Source organism: Eucyclogobius newberryi, unplaced genomic scaffold, assembly GCF_026437365.1.
Source record: "Eucyclogobius newberryi isolate DKJ021-1_F unplaced genomic scaffold, fEucNew1.0.hap1 SCAF_11, whole genome shotgun sequence".
NCBI classification, from domain to species: Eukaryota; Metazoa; Chordata; class Actinopteri; order Gobiiformes; family Gobiidae; genus Eucyclogobius; species Eucyclogobius newberryi.
In genome coordinates this window covers 5,638,192-5,656,001 of record NW_027315735.1, presented here as the reverse complement: position 1 = coordinate 5,656,001, position 17,810 = coordinate 5,638,192, and the positions used below count along the sequence as shown (strand labels likewise).

Sequence of the window (17,810 nt, the reverse complement as noted above, 5' to 3'; positions counted from 1 at the left end):
ACTTTCCACCTGCTTTTAATGGTGAGAAATCGATCCAAAAAATGAGAATATTGCTTGGACTTTTGCAATTAACTGTTGTATTTAAACCTCAAGCATGAAATACCACCCTCTAATATCAATACAATTCACTTCTTATTTATAAAAAAATCTGATGGGCCTGAATTTGTTGTTTGTGTATCAACGAGAAAGCCTGAATTGCTTCAACACCACGTGCCCTTGTTTTTCCTACTCAAAATTGTTACACATTCACATTTGTAACCTTGGTGAATAATCAGACGTTGCCGTGGGCAACATTTCTTGAAATTGTGGGCCGTGGTGGTTGTGTGTGATTAATGCCCACATTTCAGCAGCATGTGCCTAAAGAAATAGCTGTGCACTGTTGGAAAGCCTAAAGTCCTGTTCTAAAGTGTTAGGTCGGCTCTTTCCCAGGCCCCGCTCCAACTTAGCACAATACATCTTGTTGTCTAATAAGTCTGCTTCTGCTGTGATGCAAGTACTGCAGTTTCATATCATATACTCTGTATTTAACTTAACCTTGCAGAAACTTTATTGATCCACTGGAGAAATTACTAATGCGCAGTAGCTCACAAATCACATACAGGATTAACAAACGCACATGGAATGACAATATAAGTCTACATTTTCAATCAACCATTATTTTTTTTCAATTATTCTGTCAATAATTTTGTAAAAACCTTTTAGAGGAGTACATTTTTAGCTTCAAGGACATAAATGGTGCTTAAATATAATATTTTTAATGTAAATATTTAATGCAAGATTAAAGAATTATAGATTTAAATAAAGTACTAACCTACAGTTTCAGATGAGATTTATGTAACAAAAGTATTTGAATTTAGGCTGTAAATTACATGTTAGCATTTGAAACAGCTTACAACTGTAGACTGTAACGCACGCACATACACGCACGCACGCACACACACACACACACACACACACACACACATTAACACACACGCAGCTTGTATCCGAGGGGTGTTTGATGAACAGCTGACACAAATCCCCTCACAGTCCACGCTGCAGTGATGAGTGCTCGTACAGTACGTTCAGGAACAGCACCTGACTGTGTTGTTGCGCTGACAAATAAAGTCACCTGAAGGACAAATGTTTGTGGCACAGGCGGCGCCCGGACGTCTGCCTGACTGTTACAACACCAGGAGTGCTTTCTCGTTTTACTTTCCTTTCAGTCATGTGAACATTAGGTCTCTCTCTTGGGTCTTTCAGTGGTATCATTTAAATAATTGCCGTTTTACACCTGAAATAGTTTAATTTATTCCTCCAGAGCTTGAACTCTGCTGCAAACCACATGCTTTTACTGACATTTAAAACACATTGAATATTGGAACATAGCAACAGACTATAAAAGTAAAATAATAATAATAAAACATTGTAAATATAGGTTACATTGGCCTCTGGGGACCAGTAGTTTTGGGCCCCGGCCCGGTGGTTGGGGACCTGCTGTAGTACTGTGTTAGGAACAGCTGAGGAAAATACTTTTTGCCAAGCCAATATTGCTATGATCATAATACACTTCTACTCATCTCCAGCACCTCAGATTGGACAGACTCCACATATCTGTCTGCACAACATTACTCCTCAAACGCTAACATCACTGCTTTAGTTTATTTACTTAAATACAAAGTAGTTATTTTAGTTAGTTTTCCATCCATTAGGGGTCAGCAATATCCAATCAAATCCATGCATGGGATTTATTGCACGCTGGTGGGTTCAATTCCGGGACCATTTGCCAAATGTCTGTGCCCTCTCGCCTCCATGCTGCAACTGTTCTGTCTGGTGGCCTTTGAGCCACAAGAAAATCTTTGAAATGGGATTTAGAGCCCCAACGATTAAATGACTAATTGTGATCAGTTTTGTGATAATCGTCATCTGGACCATACAGACTGTAGAACACATACTATAAGATATTTGATCACAAAACACTCAAACGGACAAAAAGAACAAACTACTACTGCATATGGCCTCAATCCACACCTTGCATACAGAGTTATAAGTTACAAAACATTAATAAATAAGCAAAGCTGTCCAAATGTTTTGATATGTTTGGAAAATATATTCTTTTCCCCCAGGATTATCCAGCAAACCATCCGAGCGGCCGTGGAGCACCATCTCCTGGAGCTGAAGACCTCCATCGACCAAGACCTGGGCGGTTTCACCAAGCAGAGGTGAGGGTCTAAAGCACACACAAACACACGTATGAGGACTGCAAACCTGCATGTGCTCCAGCATGTGACCTGCGAGCCTCTGCACACGAAAGCGGTGTAGTGTGACTCCTAAAGAAACATTTTTCTCATGCTGAACATTGTGTATGTGGCAGTCAATAGCTCAAGTTACACACAAACACGACTGGTAACAAGACAACTGTAAATACTGCGGGCAACAGCTGCCCAAGCACAGATTGACCTCCCAAGACAAAACAACATGCCAAAGACTTTCTCCTCTGTCAATAACACTCAAGCTTTTAAAGATCGGGCACTAAAAGATAAACCCAAGCATCTATTTGATGATCTATTATGTCATGGGTACAACACAGCCTTATTTAGACTTTATTAGATTTGCAGAATATCTGACTGTCAGTTTTTCCAGGATTAGTGCAACAGAAGCATGTGGTCGCCATGGGGACGAAGAGCAACAAACAGAAACGGAAGATCTATTGTGCGATGGAGACGGAGAGACCCCAGCTGAGCAAAGTCTGAGAGATGAAGAGGTATTAAAGCACACGTTATGCAAAACTGACTCTTTATGAGACTACATTTTCTCCTCATCAAAAAATATAGAGTTGTACTTAGCGTCACGCTAAGTCCCTCTCCCCTCTGAGCCTCAGAAAAACACCATGTTCAAAATGTTCCAGTCGTCCGAGATCTTTGGAGCGTTTTAAGTTCATGTGTCGTCACCAGACTCGTTCTGAGCATTTCTGCCGTCAAAACATGTTCATGACCACTGCCAGCATTAGCATGTCTGGGCAAGCTAGGTTTATTTATCTTCTTTGTAATTCCCTCTGCAGTCAATAGATGGAGCTCTAACTCAATTCCTGATGTGGGAAATGCCTGACATCATATTAAACACATGCCTTTAAATTCTAAAAGTAGATATGCTAAAGAGCATGTTTAACGGTGAAGAATAAGAGATGATGTGTGTGCACAATATATGCTTATATGTTTATGTTTTATTTTAAAGGGCCTGAAATCTTTTCCAAGCCATAGATACAATACTTTATTTTTACTTTGACATTTACATTTGGCATTGACGTCATTCACAAGTTTAGGTTATACAGCCAAAGCGATGAGCACCTCATGTTCCAATTATCTCAGACATTTTCTCTTCAATGTGGCAATATGTTTATTTATTTATTTTCCATTGGTTTTGTTTCTTTTTTTTTTTTATTGCGCTTTACTTTGCTGCCCTCTGCTGGTCGATCATAACATGTTTCTTTTAAGGTACAAGTTGAAAGTTAAATTAATTGAAGTTGAAATATGACTATGTTAAATCTGTTTGTAGTTTGCTGCTCGCTTTAATCTGAGCTTTTATGTTTTAGTTTTCATACATTTAAATAGACATGGGCCTGTATTTGCTCTACTAATTTATGTTATGGCAGACAGATGTTTCATTTTTATATCTACCAATCTTATAATTATAGACCAATATGAGAGATGTTTTGTTTTCCGTTAGGATTCAGAGGCGACCCCAGAGGAAAGCTTGGGGATGGACTTGGATCAAAACAACATTAACACTGCCAGGTAAGCTCCATCATCTCTGAGTGAGCTTAAAGTATAAACGTTATCCTCTCTATTCCAATAAATCAATAAAGCTTCAAAAAACTTTCTCAGGCCCATCTATTTTAGGCACCTATTTTCATTGCCTGTTTATCCTCAAGTGTGATCTGTGTAAACACTATCAATGCATCACAGTGTCACAAATATTGCAGGTTACATAAAGCTTAATCTTTAAACATTTTTAACCTTTCCATATTCAAGTATACCACCAAAGTAAAACGGATTAGCCCTTCAAATCTGATCCTGACCTGCAGAGACGTCGGGCTGGAACTGTAAATGGTACTTATTTACCCCGGGCCCAGTGCAGGGACGGGCCCTCACAAAGTCTGTAACAGTACACATTTCATATAGACGACATGTAGTGCGGACCACCAGTATTTTTGGTACTCGAGGCCCAGAATACACCCCTTTTATTTTATTTATTTTATTATACATCGTTTTATGTTGCACCACATCACCAAAGCGAGTTCCTACTTTGTGAATTGGGTTTAATTTTCTGTATTTTCTGTATCTTTTCAGGCAGGACAATCAAACCTGTAATAATATGGAAGAAACTGACAATGGATGCTGCGTAAGTTTGTTTTGAATCATGAATGATGAATAATGTACTGTTGCACACTCAGAGACGCTCTACATAGCATTATTCTCCAATTCCCCACATTCATTCCCAAGCCATTTTTATGTCGGGTGAGATGGGGGAAGTGCCTTGCCCAGGGACACAATCTAGGTTCAAACCCTGTTATAACAGTCTACAACTGAGCCACTGAGCCCGATTCTTCAAAACCTGCTGTCTTTTCCCCCCAATCGTGATTTAGAGACATACTTATCCGTCCGTCTCCTTTTGTCTAGGACTTGGATCCATGCCAGTGCGACCAGAACGCCAACACCAGCAACAAGCCCAACCAAAACCACCTTTCACCGTGCCAACCACATACCGGCTCCTCCCCTCATCTGCAGCTGTTCCCCGACGACCAGTGGGAAGGTACAAAGCCATTAGAATAGCAGCGTTGCAGTTATCGGGGATGGGTTCTTTGACATCAAAGTATTCAAAAGAATGTAAAGTTACAGTTAAGATTGAGGGCAGATGAGAATTCTATGGGGAACAACTGACACGATCTGTTCTGGCTTTAAATACATCAATATTCAGCATTTATTTCATTCAGAGTGTATTTTCTGCTCAAAAATGCCTTGAAAAAAGGAATGAGGTTTAAGTGTTTGCACTGCTTTATGTCTGTGTTTGTGATATTATGGTATAGAGGTTATGCAGATGGCATCACAACATTCTGAGATTTAGCAGTAGGGCGCAAACTTTTGTGACTGTCATTGTCTCCTGTAAGAGCTCAAAACACAACTAAAATGTGACAGAGCTGTTACAGTCTAATAAAAAAAATATGAAGGTCTACAACTTTGTACCAACATCGAAAAAAGAAGTCAAGTAAACCATTGACTATCAAATACACAACAGCAACACTGCAGCTATGCTCATATTTATCAGTGTTACATACTTTAGGATCACTGTGCTTAAATAAGAGGTTTCTTTGTCCGTTTGTTGAGGATATGATGTTAGCAAGCATGCTAGCTAAGCTCTGCACAGTCAGAGCAACAAAGGAGAAACTACTTTCAGGCTATTAGTTTCTGCCCATAGTTCTGCCATGGAAAGTTGAAGGGCATTTTCCAAATGGAATCGATGTCGGTGCATAACCTCTGTAGAATGTAAAGACAACCTATGAGAAAACACATCTGTGTTCATTTTATACAATACACTACTTTCCCTGCTGTAGTTGTCATGAATGAATGATCTCACCGCTCGTCTCTCTCCATCCTCTTCCTCCATCCTTGGTGTCTGTCGCTCTCCCCCTCCCCCCTCGTTAGCGCCGCCTCCCCCTCATGTCCACCTCCCTTCCATAGACTTCTCATGTATGCACCTGCAGAAAGAAGGCCAGGGTAAGTGTCACATCTGCCAGCCCTCTACACTCTGTCCTGCTTCTGTCTCATTCCAAACAAATACAGTAATACTGTCATATTTTGTGCCGGACCACTAACCCAATTCCAACCTTTATGCCAAATATTTGAAGTTGTAGTACTAATTTAAAAACACATTTAACTTTTTTTGCTGTTTTTTTTTTAATTTTATTTATTTTTATCACCAATAATGACAGGAAGGCCATGCAAACTCCACACAGCTCTAACCGCTCTGCCACCCTGCACACCTATCATAATATGGCTCCTTTAAAAAGAAAACACACACAAATAACCTCAATATTGATCCGTCATCGCCTCTCTTTGGGCCTGTTCGGTCCAACCTTGTCCTTCCTCCTGTTTTTGTCTTTCTGCTGACAGTAGCACAAAGTGTCTGAAAGTCTTTAAAGGAGAAACAGGACTCAGCCTTTTGAGTTGACCTTGCTGCTGTGTCCTCTGCGCAGATCCCGTCCCGGCGTTCAAGTCGTGGCACGGGGAGAGTGAGAGCGGCGAGGCCCAGCTGTCCCCTCTGGCGGGTCGCATGGTGCCACTGCCCCCCCTGCTGCTGGCCGAGGAGGGAGAGGAGGAGAGCACTGGCCAGGACCTGTCTCCTTCCTCTGCCCGCTCACACCCACACGTACTGGCCAGAAGGTTCCTGGACTTTGGAGCTCACAGCACCCAGAGGTTTCTCCAGCAGGACCCTGACAGCATCTCGCCCACCAAAACACACAGGTGAGAGAGGAGAGTGGTCATTGTCTTTGACATTTTTTAATTTGTTTATTTAAAATTAACGGTACATATTCATTAACATGATCATCCCATGTAAATATGTCAGATTTAGCCACAAAGATTCATTTCCATTTGTAATCCAAAGGCAGGTTGAACAGATGAGCCAGAAAACGGAGCAAAGCACAAATAGTCAAAAGCCACACAGACATTAGTCAGTTTAGCATAAGCAGAGCAGGACAGCTCGAACAGGAAATGCAACTGGAGCTCAGAGGCAGGTTTGATTGTGTCAGTAAAAGTTTAGCGACCATGGCAGGTAATACAGGACACAGGATTTACCTCAGACCACAAACACTGCAATACAACAGGTCATTGTTTTGAAGTAGTCTGTAAAAGTGATGGATTTGTGTGTTTATTACACTATGGTTCTGTTTAGCAAACCCCGGCGGGCATCATTTGGTTCTAAAGAGGCCATGAAAGGAGACTCTGTCACACACCAGCTCACCAAGAAGCTCCAGCATCTGAAGAAGAAAATCAAACAATTTGAAGAGCATTTTGAGAAGGAACGAAACTATAAGGTACGAGCAATAGTCTTTGCATATATGTTATATTTTTCTACTGTTAAATAAGCTATATTTTATGTGGTTATGTATTTTCCTGATGAGCCTGCCTGTGTCTGTGCAGCCCTCCCATGGAGATAAAGCAGCTAACCCCAAAGTCCTCAAATGGATGACAGACTTGACCAAGATCCGGCGGCAGATTAAAGGTACACAGTGCAGTGTTTCTTAGGCTGTTCTGCCGGACAGCTCGAGCTCCCACATCTGTGACCATAGTCTGCATGTGCTGGTCTAACTCGCCTCCAGTGTGCTGGTGCGTCCTTGTCCACATCCACCACGTTTGGGCGGCTCCAGTGAGGGGAAAGAACAGTTCTTTACTCTGCCATGCAAAGCACACGTAAAACAGAATCTAAAATAAAAGGCATTGGTTTCCATTTTTAGATACTAGTGATTTGAAGTGTGCAATTGAATTAGAAATTTAGCTTTTTAGACAAGTATCTTAATTGCTGACTGGCTGAACAAGGTCAATAAAAACCAAGCTATAACCTCAAATTATTAGAGCTCTTCACTACTCCACTGTTTACGGATAAAAGTCATTTTTTACAAGTCTCATTAGTTTAGTTTAGCATCAGTTTGTTTACTCTTGAGATTCTTTCAACTCACTGAAACCAACCCCACCAACACGTCTCACCTCCTCCGTGGCCAAAACTACATTTCTCTGTTTCAAGTCCAAAAAATTTCCAAAAATCAACAATAACACTGTGCTCCCTCCTCCTCCCCTCGGCCGATTGATTGACTGACCCAAACGGGCAACCGCCACCAGGACGCCAGCACCACCTTTTCCCCAGAAGCTCGTTGCGGCATCAGGCTTTGCTGCACTCACACAGACGTCAGCCCCCTCCCCCCTCCTCCCCCCTTCACACACTCACCCCCCTGTGTCACTCCGGCCCTACCCCCAGCCCCAGAGCGCTCGGCCTCAGTAAGTACCACCCCTCTGTGCACCACACACAAATGGAGCTCCCAAGTGGGTGGCCCCCTCTGGTCTAGAAAGTGAATGCACCATTTTATTCCCATAGACTGAGGATTGATGGGGACTAATCAGCTACAGGATCATCAATGACTATTAAACTATCGTCATTCATTTCCATAGCTCATTAGCCTCTGTCTTTAATGTTTATGGAAAAGTGAATGGTAAGTTTACTTCCAGAACAGGAGGTGGCACTGTTGAGCTCCACACCGCTTTATAACAGAGCTGTGCATCTGCTTCTATGTGGCTGGCATTTTGCACTTGCTGCATGTTTTTGCTAGTCTCTTGTTAGTAATCTTGGTCTTTTACGGCATGTGATATGTTAAAGGTATACTGCTTTTTGAGACCGAATCATATTTTAAATCATTTTGCTCATTTACATGAGGAAAACGTTGTACAGCTAGTCATTTTATTTACAGCAACCTTTTGGCTCTGTAAATTAAATCACTGCTGATGCAAATAAGACCATGTGCGGAAGGTTTCATCCCTTTTTAATATTGGTCAGACAGGAATGAATATTAGGACAAAAGCGTTTCAACGAAAGAGGGTTGTGGTGTATTGAAACATTATATTATATAGCTTAAACATAAACGGTTTTCTTTTAGGAAACAATACTATTTTATGGCCTTACATAGTTCCTGAATATATCTAAAGTTAAATATCCCAAACTGTGAAATATCTGTATTCATATTAATCCTTGGTCCACTGTCTCCTTTTCCCCTGTCCCCTCTTTCACGGCCCCTTTGCTCTGCTTCCCCCCTGGTGCTCCTCTGTTGGATGTGTTTTCAGAAGCCAAACAGCGAGCAGAGAGTGAGCTTGGCCCCCAGACCCGTCCACGGAGCAACACTCTCCCCAAGAGCTTCGGCTCCACCCTGGACCAGGCCCCTCACACCAGCAGCATCATCGTGGAGGAGAGCCCCCGTCCCACCAGAGAGGAGACTATGGAGCTCATCCAGAGAAGTGTCCGGGGGAAAAGAGAGGACGATTGCTGGCCTGAGGATATCAAGGTCTGTACCAGGCCACCAGCACATGTGCATGTCTGGAATATGTAGAAGTGTTTTTCATTCTATACATGTTTTTTGTTTATAGAAAATGACAAAGGAGCAGCTGTCATGTGAGAAAACGGTCCTACAGAAGAACCTGCTGCACTATGAAGGAATCCACGGGCGACCTGTACGTACCGAGGTTTCCTGATCAAATATATAGCTTTGGTTTGACAGCTTCCATCATCTAAAACCACCAGAATTCAAGAAACACACACATCCCAATGGTCATCATACTGATTTTTCTTAATCTGCTTTTTTACAGCATAAGTGTTCTTTATACAGCATGGATTTGAAAATGAACTAAAAGTACATGGATGTATTTGATCCATGTTGATGTTTTTGTTGCCGTGCAGGTGACCAGAGAAGAGCGTTTGGTGATGAAGCCCCTTTACGAGCGCTACAGACTGGTCAAACAGATGCTCACCAGAGTCAGCATCACACCCATCACAGTAAGTCTGCTTCACACACTCAAGACAATCCTGTTTTAGTATCACAACTATTGACATATATATTTTCAGGTTACATTAAAGGACAAATATTATGTATTATTTGTGTCATCATTGGCCTTTAAACATGCTCTTGAATACCGTTACTTTTGCATTTAATGTTCTAGAACAGGGTTGGGCAATTATTTTCCTCCGAGGGCCATATTCCGCGATCATTGGTGTGGAAAAAATAATACATTTGTGAAATAAAATATCACTTTTCTGTCAAATAGGCTATTGAATCTATTATTTAATTAATTTCACGTCATATTTATTAAGGATACAAGTGCAGACAGATGCCTAAGGCATGTTTGGCGGGCCGGATTATAAAGACAAACGTGCCACATGTGGCCCGCGGGCCTTAGTTTGCCCACCCCTGTTCTAGAACAACAACAAAAAACCATAACTTTGTCACAGCCTTGGGAGACTCCAGAGTAACTGAGCTTTGGGTCCATCTACTGGCTGCAGAGAGAATTACACAGGTTTCAAACTCACATTCCAAACTGACTTCCTGGACAGTCTGCCAACTTCCTGGTGTGAGCACACAGTTATAATGAATCTGATTCAGAACGAGTCGGGCAATGATTTATGGACTTAAAAACAGCAAAGCCACATCACACACCGAGGAAATTCAAAATGGAGTGTTGTTGACACTCGGAGGGAAGAGGACTTTCTAACTAGGATTCATCAAACTAGTGTGAATGAAGCTAAATGCTTCTCAAGTTATCTTTTTGATGAGGCAACACTGATGGAACATTATATATATATTAAAATGACGATGATTTAAAGATAGTATTTCCTTTTATAAGTACCAACATAAAAATAGTTTAGTTCTTATTTTAAGTTCTAAAACAAAGAGATAATGTTTAAAGGTCAAAAACAATTTAAACAATGCATAATATGTGTCTTTTAAATCATTGCTATGACCTCATAACTTCTAAATCACAATAGTTTGAGTCAAAGGGGACTTAACCGAGTGGTCATGTCTCCTGCAGGTTTCCCCCTCCAGCAAGAGGCGAAGTCAGACCCTGCAGCCAATCATCGAGGGAGAAACGGCCCACTTCTGGGAGGAGATCAGAGATGAGGAGGAAGAGGAGCAGAAAGCAGGCGGGGCCACAGAGGAAGAACAGAGGGAGGAAGAGAGAGAGGAGGAGGAAGAGGAGGACGAGGAGGAGGACGGCGAGAGCAGCGGAGGAGAGACGCCCAGCCCTGACGTCATCATGCTCACACACCCCATGAGCCAATCAGACCAGAGCCTGAGCCGATCCGAGCCAATCAGAAGCAAGCTAGAGGAGGGTTCAGGAAAGCTGGCCATGGACCTGCGGCTGTCCAGCTCCAACGCCTCGTCTATGTGAGCACAACACAGGGATAATGCATTTAGAATGTTTTCAAGGTCTTTCAGCCATAAAAACACCTGATATTTAATATTGTAAGAGGGAAAAGTGAACATTTAAAATTAATCTTTAGAAATATTGTTAAATCAATTATTCATACAATAATTTGAATGCATTTTCTGCACTACAGCTTTGCAAAAAATACAAACTAAGAATATTAATCTTGCCTTTGTAGAATAATGTCGTTGTTCATCTGTTAGCTACATGTTCATAATAATCGCGTTCAGTCTGCTCCGCAGCTAACGTCGTAAGAGGTAGTTTCTTTGGGGACAGGAGGGCATTCTGAGCTCATGAACACCGGACAAACCGGTTTCAGAGAAAGAAGTGCACAGCCCTCATCCGTGCAGTGATTGGCTGTCTGGTTGCAGCATGGAAGTGAATTGTGATTGCAAAATAGAACAGCTGTATGCCTTGTATGTTTATCTACACAAGAAACTGTCAGAAAATTACTATTACTATTTCTGCAGTGTCAGACAAATACATGCACTGCAGCTTTTCACATCTAAAAGAATTCCTCATGGTTTATGTCCAACTTCAGATTAAATTATGCGTGAAAGATGCGTTTTCCTGATCACAGTTGCCGTGTAATCAGGGTCTTATTCAGGCGATATCCTATATTGATTTACATAGATGAACAACTAAATGATTTCTAAATGTTGGTCCTAGTTCATCATTCTTCTACCACTAGAGGGCAGCATCAGTCTGAACACTAAAAGTGGCTGACCTGTTTAATCTCTTGTCCCTGAACTCCCCCAACAATCTGGTGTCCCTAAACAGCTCTGGAATAGTGCAAAGGCTATTCCAGTATTTGTCCCCTTTGACTCCATCATACTAAATGTAGTTTATGTATCATTTTGTAAATGAATATTAACTGTATTTACTCATTCCAGGCCTGAGCTGCTGGAACAGCTGTGGAAGACCAGGGCAGAGAAGAAGCAGATGAGGAAGACCATCCGAGAGTTTGAGGAAGATTTCTATCAACAAAATGGAAGGTTGGTGTTGCGTACAGCGAGAACAATGCCACATTTGATGACTGTTGTGAATATTAAATGTATGTTTAAATAAAATCCTGCAAACATAAATTGATTACACTTTGTACACCATAAACTCAAAAATGAAATGTTTAACCAGATCTAAAGTCAAATATGTTTAAATTTGCGCTAAAACAAGGCTAAATAAGGACAACATTTGTAACGGTTTCTGACTGAAGCGGCATGTGAAGAATATCTCATTCAGACCATCCCACACAGGAGCTCCCCCCCCCCCCACTCTTCTCCCTGTACACCATCTGCTGCTCCCAACTTTAACAGTTTTAATAAGGATTTTAGTTGCAAAGCTTGGTTATTGTGGAACTAAATTGTCCCCTGGAGGATGCACAATTGTTCATAGAAAAGTAGCCACTAAAGGAGTTTTATTTGTGTTGCAGAAACGTGCAGAAGGAGGACCGGCTTCCTATGCTGGACGAGTACAGGGAGTACAAGAGGATCAAGGCCAAACTGCGCCTGCTGGAGGTCCTAATCAGCAAACAGGACTCGTCCAAATCCATCTGACCCGCGTCCACACCTCTCTCTACTGTCAGCCCCCAAACACAACACCAACATAAGACTGAGCTCACTTTAGACGAGGCAAGTGTCTCGTCACGAAACCTTTTAATCTTCAAATGAATATAAAACCTAAATGCTCTTGGAAATTTAACTAGCGATACAATCCCTCAGACTTGCTAATAGAAGTATTTGGAGTACTATCATATGCCAAAATCTGCCATGTAGTCTTGATGATCGATTATAAGCTAAACGCGAACTCCTATTATGATTGACAAGTGGTGTTTTGTTTGGAATCTTTTGCCAAAAGACATAGTTCCAAAGATGTTTTCTGCCCATTTTTGAATACTCTGCATATCCTACGTTTGCCTCTTTACCCACACACAACTTATTTATTTTTTCATAAAACTCCCCACGACTGAAAACTGTGGATTTATTTCTTTGAGAAGAAAAACTCTTTGGGATTTAGTTGCATTATTCTTCATACTGAGGAATCTTATGGACCGCTCAAAGACTGGGTTTTCTTAAAGACTGTGACCCATTGACTGTTATTGTTTTCTCATAAACTCTGAAATATCGGGACTTTTTTTCCGTGTTCTCCTTGTGCGTGTGGTGCTGCGCTCGTTCACTCACGTCCAAAGAACACGTGGAAGAATCACAAAGCAGACTCTCATCACACGGTGTTGCATTTTGGGCTTTTTGACGGTTGCATTTGTCGGTTTGTAGTAGTATTTTTACTGTTGAAAATAATCAGAAAAACACATTATTGATTACTATTGAACATTTGGGATTGAAGCAATTCACTTCATGGCAGCAAGACTTTGTACTTCTCTGTGTCTTCACTACAGGTTTTAAGAGACGAACTTTAGTGGTAACGTTGTTTATTCTCCAAGAAAAGACGGTTTCAAGACCAAGCAGTTTTTTAATCGAATCAGAATGAAATGACACTCGAGCTCAGTTTAGAAAATACAGTATAGCTTTTTTTTGTTCTGATCAAAATGGATATCCAAAAGGTGGATATGGATTCAGAACACCAATATAGTCTTTCTCCTCTTTTGTGCTTCCAGAGGTGGGCAATATATCGTCTACATCATTATATCAATATATTTGTTTTGAAGATATGTTGAAGTAGAAAATGTAGTTAATCTATATAAAACTGTCTAAAAGCTGCAAAAATAAAAGATGTTTAATTTGCAGTCCATTCATAATTGTTTGAGCCAAGACATTTACAGGTTTTAACACATTTCTAATTATTATAATATATATAAATACTGTGTATCGCCCACCCCTAGGAGCTATTTTTATTCTTTGCGGTTCAGATGATGGAATGAATTGACGTTTCAAAATCTGAAGCCGTTTGCAGTTGTCATGTCCTGCTGGCGGGGTACGCTTTGGTCAATGCCAATAATCCCACTTTTAAGTCGATGGATGTTCATTTGTACCAGAATGAGAAATTGTTCTGACATTTTCTATATCCACTCGTATCCACATACAAAGTCTGACTAATGCGTGGTTAGAATTTCCAAGGCTTTTACCGTTTTTGAAATCTGAGTCAAATCAAATCACAATTCAATCACAAGTTTTTAATATTTCCCTGGTTGAAAGTGGGACTGGACACCAAAACTATAGCTATTAAAGGGGGCGGAAACACTTAGTAATCCGCTCCCTGCAGTGTTTCTAATGGTGATCTCACCGGCGTCCTGACACGGGAGGCCGCGAACGCAAATCAACTTAAGTTGATCTAAAATAGGAGAAAAACAAACAAACTAGGCTCAGCAGACTACTCTAGTAAAGCACCACGCACAGAGTGGCAAAACATGATTTGTATCTTAGTGTTTAATCCCACTTTAAACTATATGTCCACATGCATCTGATATCAAAGTCTATTTGTGTCATTTTTGGGTAATTTTTGGGGCTAACTTTAGACAAGCAGTTGAAAAGCTTGACTGATAAAATACTAGTTCAGACCCATATCCTGCAGTACTAGTGGGAGGTAACGTGTCGGCGCAGAGGCAGATCTATGTTAAAGGCGTTACTTGCACAGCGTTCGCCGAAGAATGCAGCCTGCGTGAGGTTTTGTGGCATTTCCAAAAAGAAGCACTACTCCTATTGAAATATATATACTGTAAATAAGTCCACCCGAAGGAATGAATGTCACAAAATGTTTAAATTATTTCAAATATCGTCCATTTTGGTTCATATGTGATACCGACAATGTGGTTTTTATTATTCTAACTGTTATAAATACTGCTATTACTGTGTCTCTCATTGTTGACGTGCTCTTTTTTTTTTTTTTTTGTATTTGTACTCACTGACTGTAGTTAGCATTAGCGCTACGCCGCTAATCCATGCGTTTGTTCCTTTTTTGTCGATTGCGTTGTATAAAATAAGCTAGAAACAGTACCGTAGTGAGCTTGCATGGCGACATTAAAATATAAATATCAATGTATTGTTTCTATCATTTGTGCCATGAAAAGCAGCAATAACAACATTTTTAGCATGTATTGTTTGGACCTTTATAAACCTGGTGTGTATAAGTCGCTATGTTGCGTTTTACCACCGTGACAAGCATAATGCCTCGTGTGGTGGTGCTCGGAACTACAACTAAATTCATTTTTAAAGCGATTAGGACAGTGAAAAACATTCCAGTTTATATTTTGTCAGCGCATTGTCATTATGCTTGTATTACAATGGTAAAATCGACATCTATCTTTCTATTCTATTTTTAATCAACGTGTAGTCTCCGTAGCCATGATCAAAAACCTCTTTCAGATTGTACGTAAACTAGTATTTCTTTATTGATCCAGAATATTTTCATAATTTCTGTTCTTTCCATTTCAAACACTGTGCTCTGTCAACTACTCTGTAATATTTTCAACTAGAACCTGGTCATTTACACGTGATGACTGTCCGTGTGTGTATCTACAAGAGAAATGATTTGATTTTGTGAATGCTTTTTTCAGTTTAACCAAGGATGAGAAAAAAAAAAAAAAATCATTTACACATGAAAATAAAAGATTTAACCCTGACAGTTGTTGCGTTGATTTCATCCTGGATAAACATGACACCACTAGACATTTGTTTTAAGAATTAACTGAGATCCATTGTGTTTTACCTCTTGACTATAAAAGTGGTGGTATTCTAATAGTACAGCAGTGGCGGCTCGCCCATAGGGGGCGCCGCCCTACCTTACGTGACCACCTGTTTTTATTTTATTTTTTAAATCTCATTTTGAAAAAATAATCTGTGTTAATTAGATGCTATTGATTTTGCTTTATTGGTTTAGAACTCTCCAGAATTATATTTACATTAACTTTCAAGTTCCACGTTTAAAACGTGAACGCTTATCATGTTTGGTGTAGTAGCCAATAGGCTATCTTGCCGGGCCGCTTGTTCGCTCAGCCCCATTATGTTGATTTAAGCCAATGGCTCCCCTGTTGCTAGGCAAAAAATAATACATATCCGCCAATCATCGTCGAGGAATTTTATGGGTTTGGGGCGCTGAAGACTAGCGCCCCAAAGTACCAAGATGCACCGCTGCAGCTGCTTGTTTACACATGTTTTCATTCCAGCAGCAAAGTGTGTAAAATGGCGACGTCGGATGAATTTGCCGCAAATTCAGTCAAATCCTTACATCTGCTTCACTTTGAAGAAGAACTTTTGAGGAAAAGCTCATTGTAAAACAACTCGGACCTGACAAGCCAGAAGTGAACATGACCCAACAGACGAGCGAAAAGGGGAAAACATACACCAGAACCTTTTCCCGAGATTGTGCGTGTGATAGTTGGACTCTGTCTTCATGGCAGGATCACCCAGAGGTTCACTCACAGCATACATCAGGTAGGCTATCATTTTTTTTTTTTTTTGTGGTGATGAAATTGTGATATTTATAGGAAGTTCTAGTATTGTGCTCAGCCATGTGGATTCATGATTTCATTGTTTACATAGAGTAGATTGAAGGATAACCGAACAAAACTCTACTCCCGCTTGGCTCACGGGTGCAATACTACATACCGTTTCTTTATATTTGGTAGGATGAAGGACACATTAGTTGTGAATACAATCACCGAGTTTGAAAGGTATTTTCCGTTAATAGCGGAGTGACACGATTAAAGAAAGTGATGCCGGCTAGCGAGCTAGCTTTAATGTGAGCACACTAGTTTTAACTGAGCGCTATGCTATTGCATGGCTGATACGTTTTTTTGTTTGGGATGACACACTGTTGTGGTAAATTAGTAGTTATGTGTGGTTTTACCAAACACCACTGCCGTGCTTTTTACGATTACCGTAATTAACAGCCACATCGCGCAGCAGATTTTCTCGTGCGGGCCACTTTACCGCGGTCGCTCTGGGGGGGAATCTCCCACTTTACTACGCGTTATCTCCCCCTGGGATGACAAATAGGTTGAGAACTATGCCTAAAATGCACCAGAATGCAGGAAATGATCTACGAAATTAAAAAGTTTAAATAGCCCCACCTAAAAAAAAAATCACCAGCCGCCACTGGAACTAGGTGAGTGTTTATCCTAATGCTAACTGGCGCTAGCCGCCGATAATGCTAAATGCTAACACAAACGATTGTATGGTTCTGGTATGTAAGATAAGATAAGATATTCCTTTATTGTCCCACATGGGGAAATTTCATTGATGCAACGCAGGCAGATACAGAAGAAAAGAACAGATCACTTAAAGGAAGTTTGAAAAACACTCCCAGTAGAAGATCTCCTATAAACAAAAACTCCCATAGACAAAACCCAACAAGGGATGGAGGGGAAAAAATAATAAAGATAAAAATAAATACATAAATACCATTGCATGTGATCACGACAGTAATTGCACATGAATATGTGTCACGACGGCACATGGATTGCACATGAATTTCACAGTAATTGCACATATGACGGAATTGCACATGGTCAGTATTGCAAGTGTTCAGGACTAACAGTGTTTGTTATAAAGTCTGACAGCAGCAGAAAGGAAAGACCTACGAAACCTGTCCCTCCCACAGCGAGGGTGGATCAGTCTCTCACTGAAGCTGCTCTCCAGAGCGGACAGAGTGTCCTGCAGGGGGTGACACTCATGGTCCAGCATAGATGTGAATCTAGCCAGGACCCTTCTGTCCCCCACCTCCTGCACCGAGTCCAGAGCACAGCCCAGGACGGAGCTGGACTTCTTGATGACTCTGTCCAGCTTCCTCCTCTCCCTCTCTGTGATGCTGCTGCTCCAGCAGGCCACACCGTACAGGAGGGCTGATGCCACCACAGAG

The 17,810-nt window shown here is 41.0% G+C and overlaps 1 protein-coding gene across 5 annotated transcripts in view; it reads left to right on the top strand.

The window, feature by feature from the left end:
• Positions 1–15,573, top strand: part of fam13b (family with sequence similarity 13 member B) — a 60,282-nt gene extending 44,709 nt beyond the window's left edge. For 3 of the 5 annotated variants that reach the window (XM_072435263.1, XM_072435245.1, XM_072435255.1), the window contains 16 exons: positions 2,106–2,201; positions 2,623–2,743; positions 3,706–3,773; positions 4,329–4,380; positions 4,659–4,791; positions 5,682–5,753; positions 6,233–6,500; positions 6,931–7,072; positions 7,179–7,260; positions 7,875–8,030; positions 8,868–9,085; positions 9,168–9,251; positions 9,478–9,573; positions 10,605–10,960; positions 11,894–11,995; positions 12,430–15,573. In XM_072435263.1, coding sequence (XP_072291364.1) covers positions 2,106–2,201; positions 2,623–2,743; positions 3,706–3,773; positions 4,329–4,380; positions 4,659–4,791; positions 5,682–5,753; positions 6,233–6,500; positions 6,931–7,072; positions 7,179–7,260; positions 7,875–8,030; positions 8,868–9,085; positions 9,168–9,251; positions 9,478–9,573; positions 10,605–10,960; positions 11,894–11,995; positions 12,430–12,553 — 2,170 coding nt within the window. In that variant the 3' untranslated portion in view covers positions 12,554–15,573. The remainder of the gene's footprint in view (positions 1–2,105; positions 2,202–2,622; positions 2,744–3,705; positions 3,774–4,328; positions 4,381–4,658; positions 4,792–5,681; positions 5,754–6,232; positions 6,501–6,930; positions 7,073–7,178; positions 7,261–7,874; positions 8,031–8,867; positions 9,086–9,167; positions 9,252–9,477; positions 9,574–10,604; positions 10,961–11,893; positions 11,996–12,429) is intronic. The other 2 variants (XM_072435272.1, XM_072435280.1) reach the window with 2 other exon arrangements.
• Positions 15,574–17,810: the final 2,237 nt, after the last annotated feature.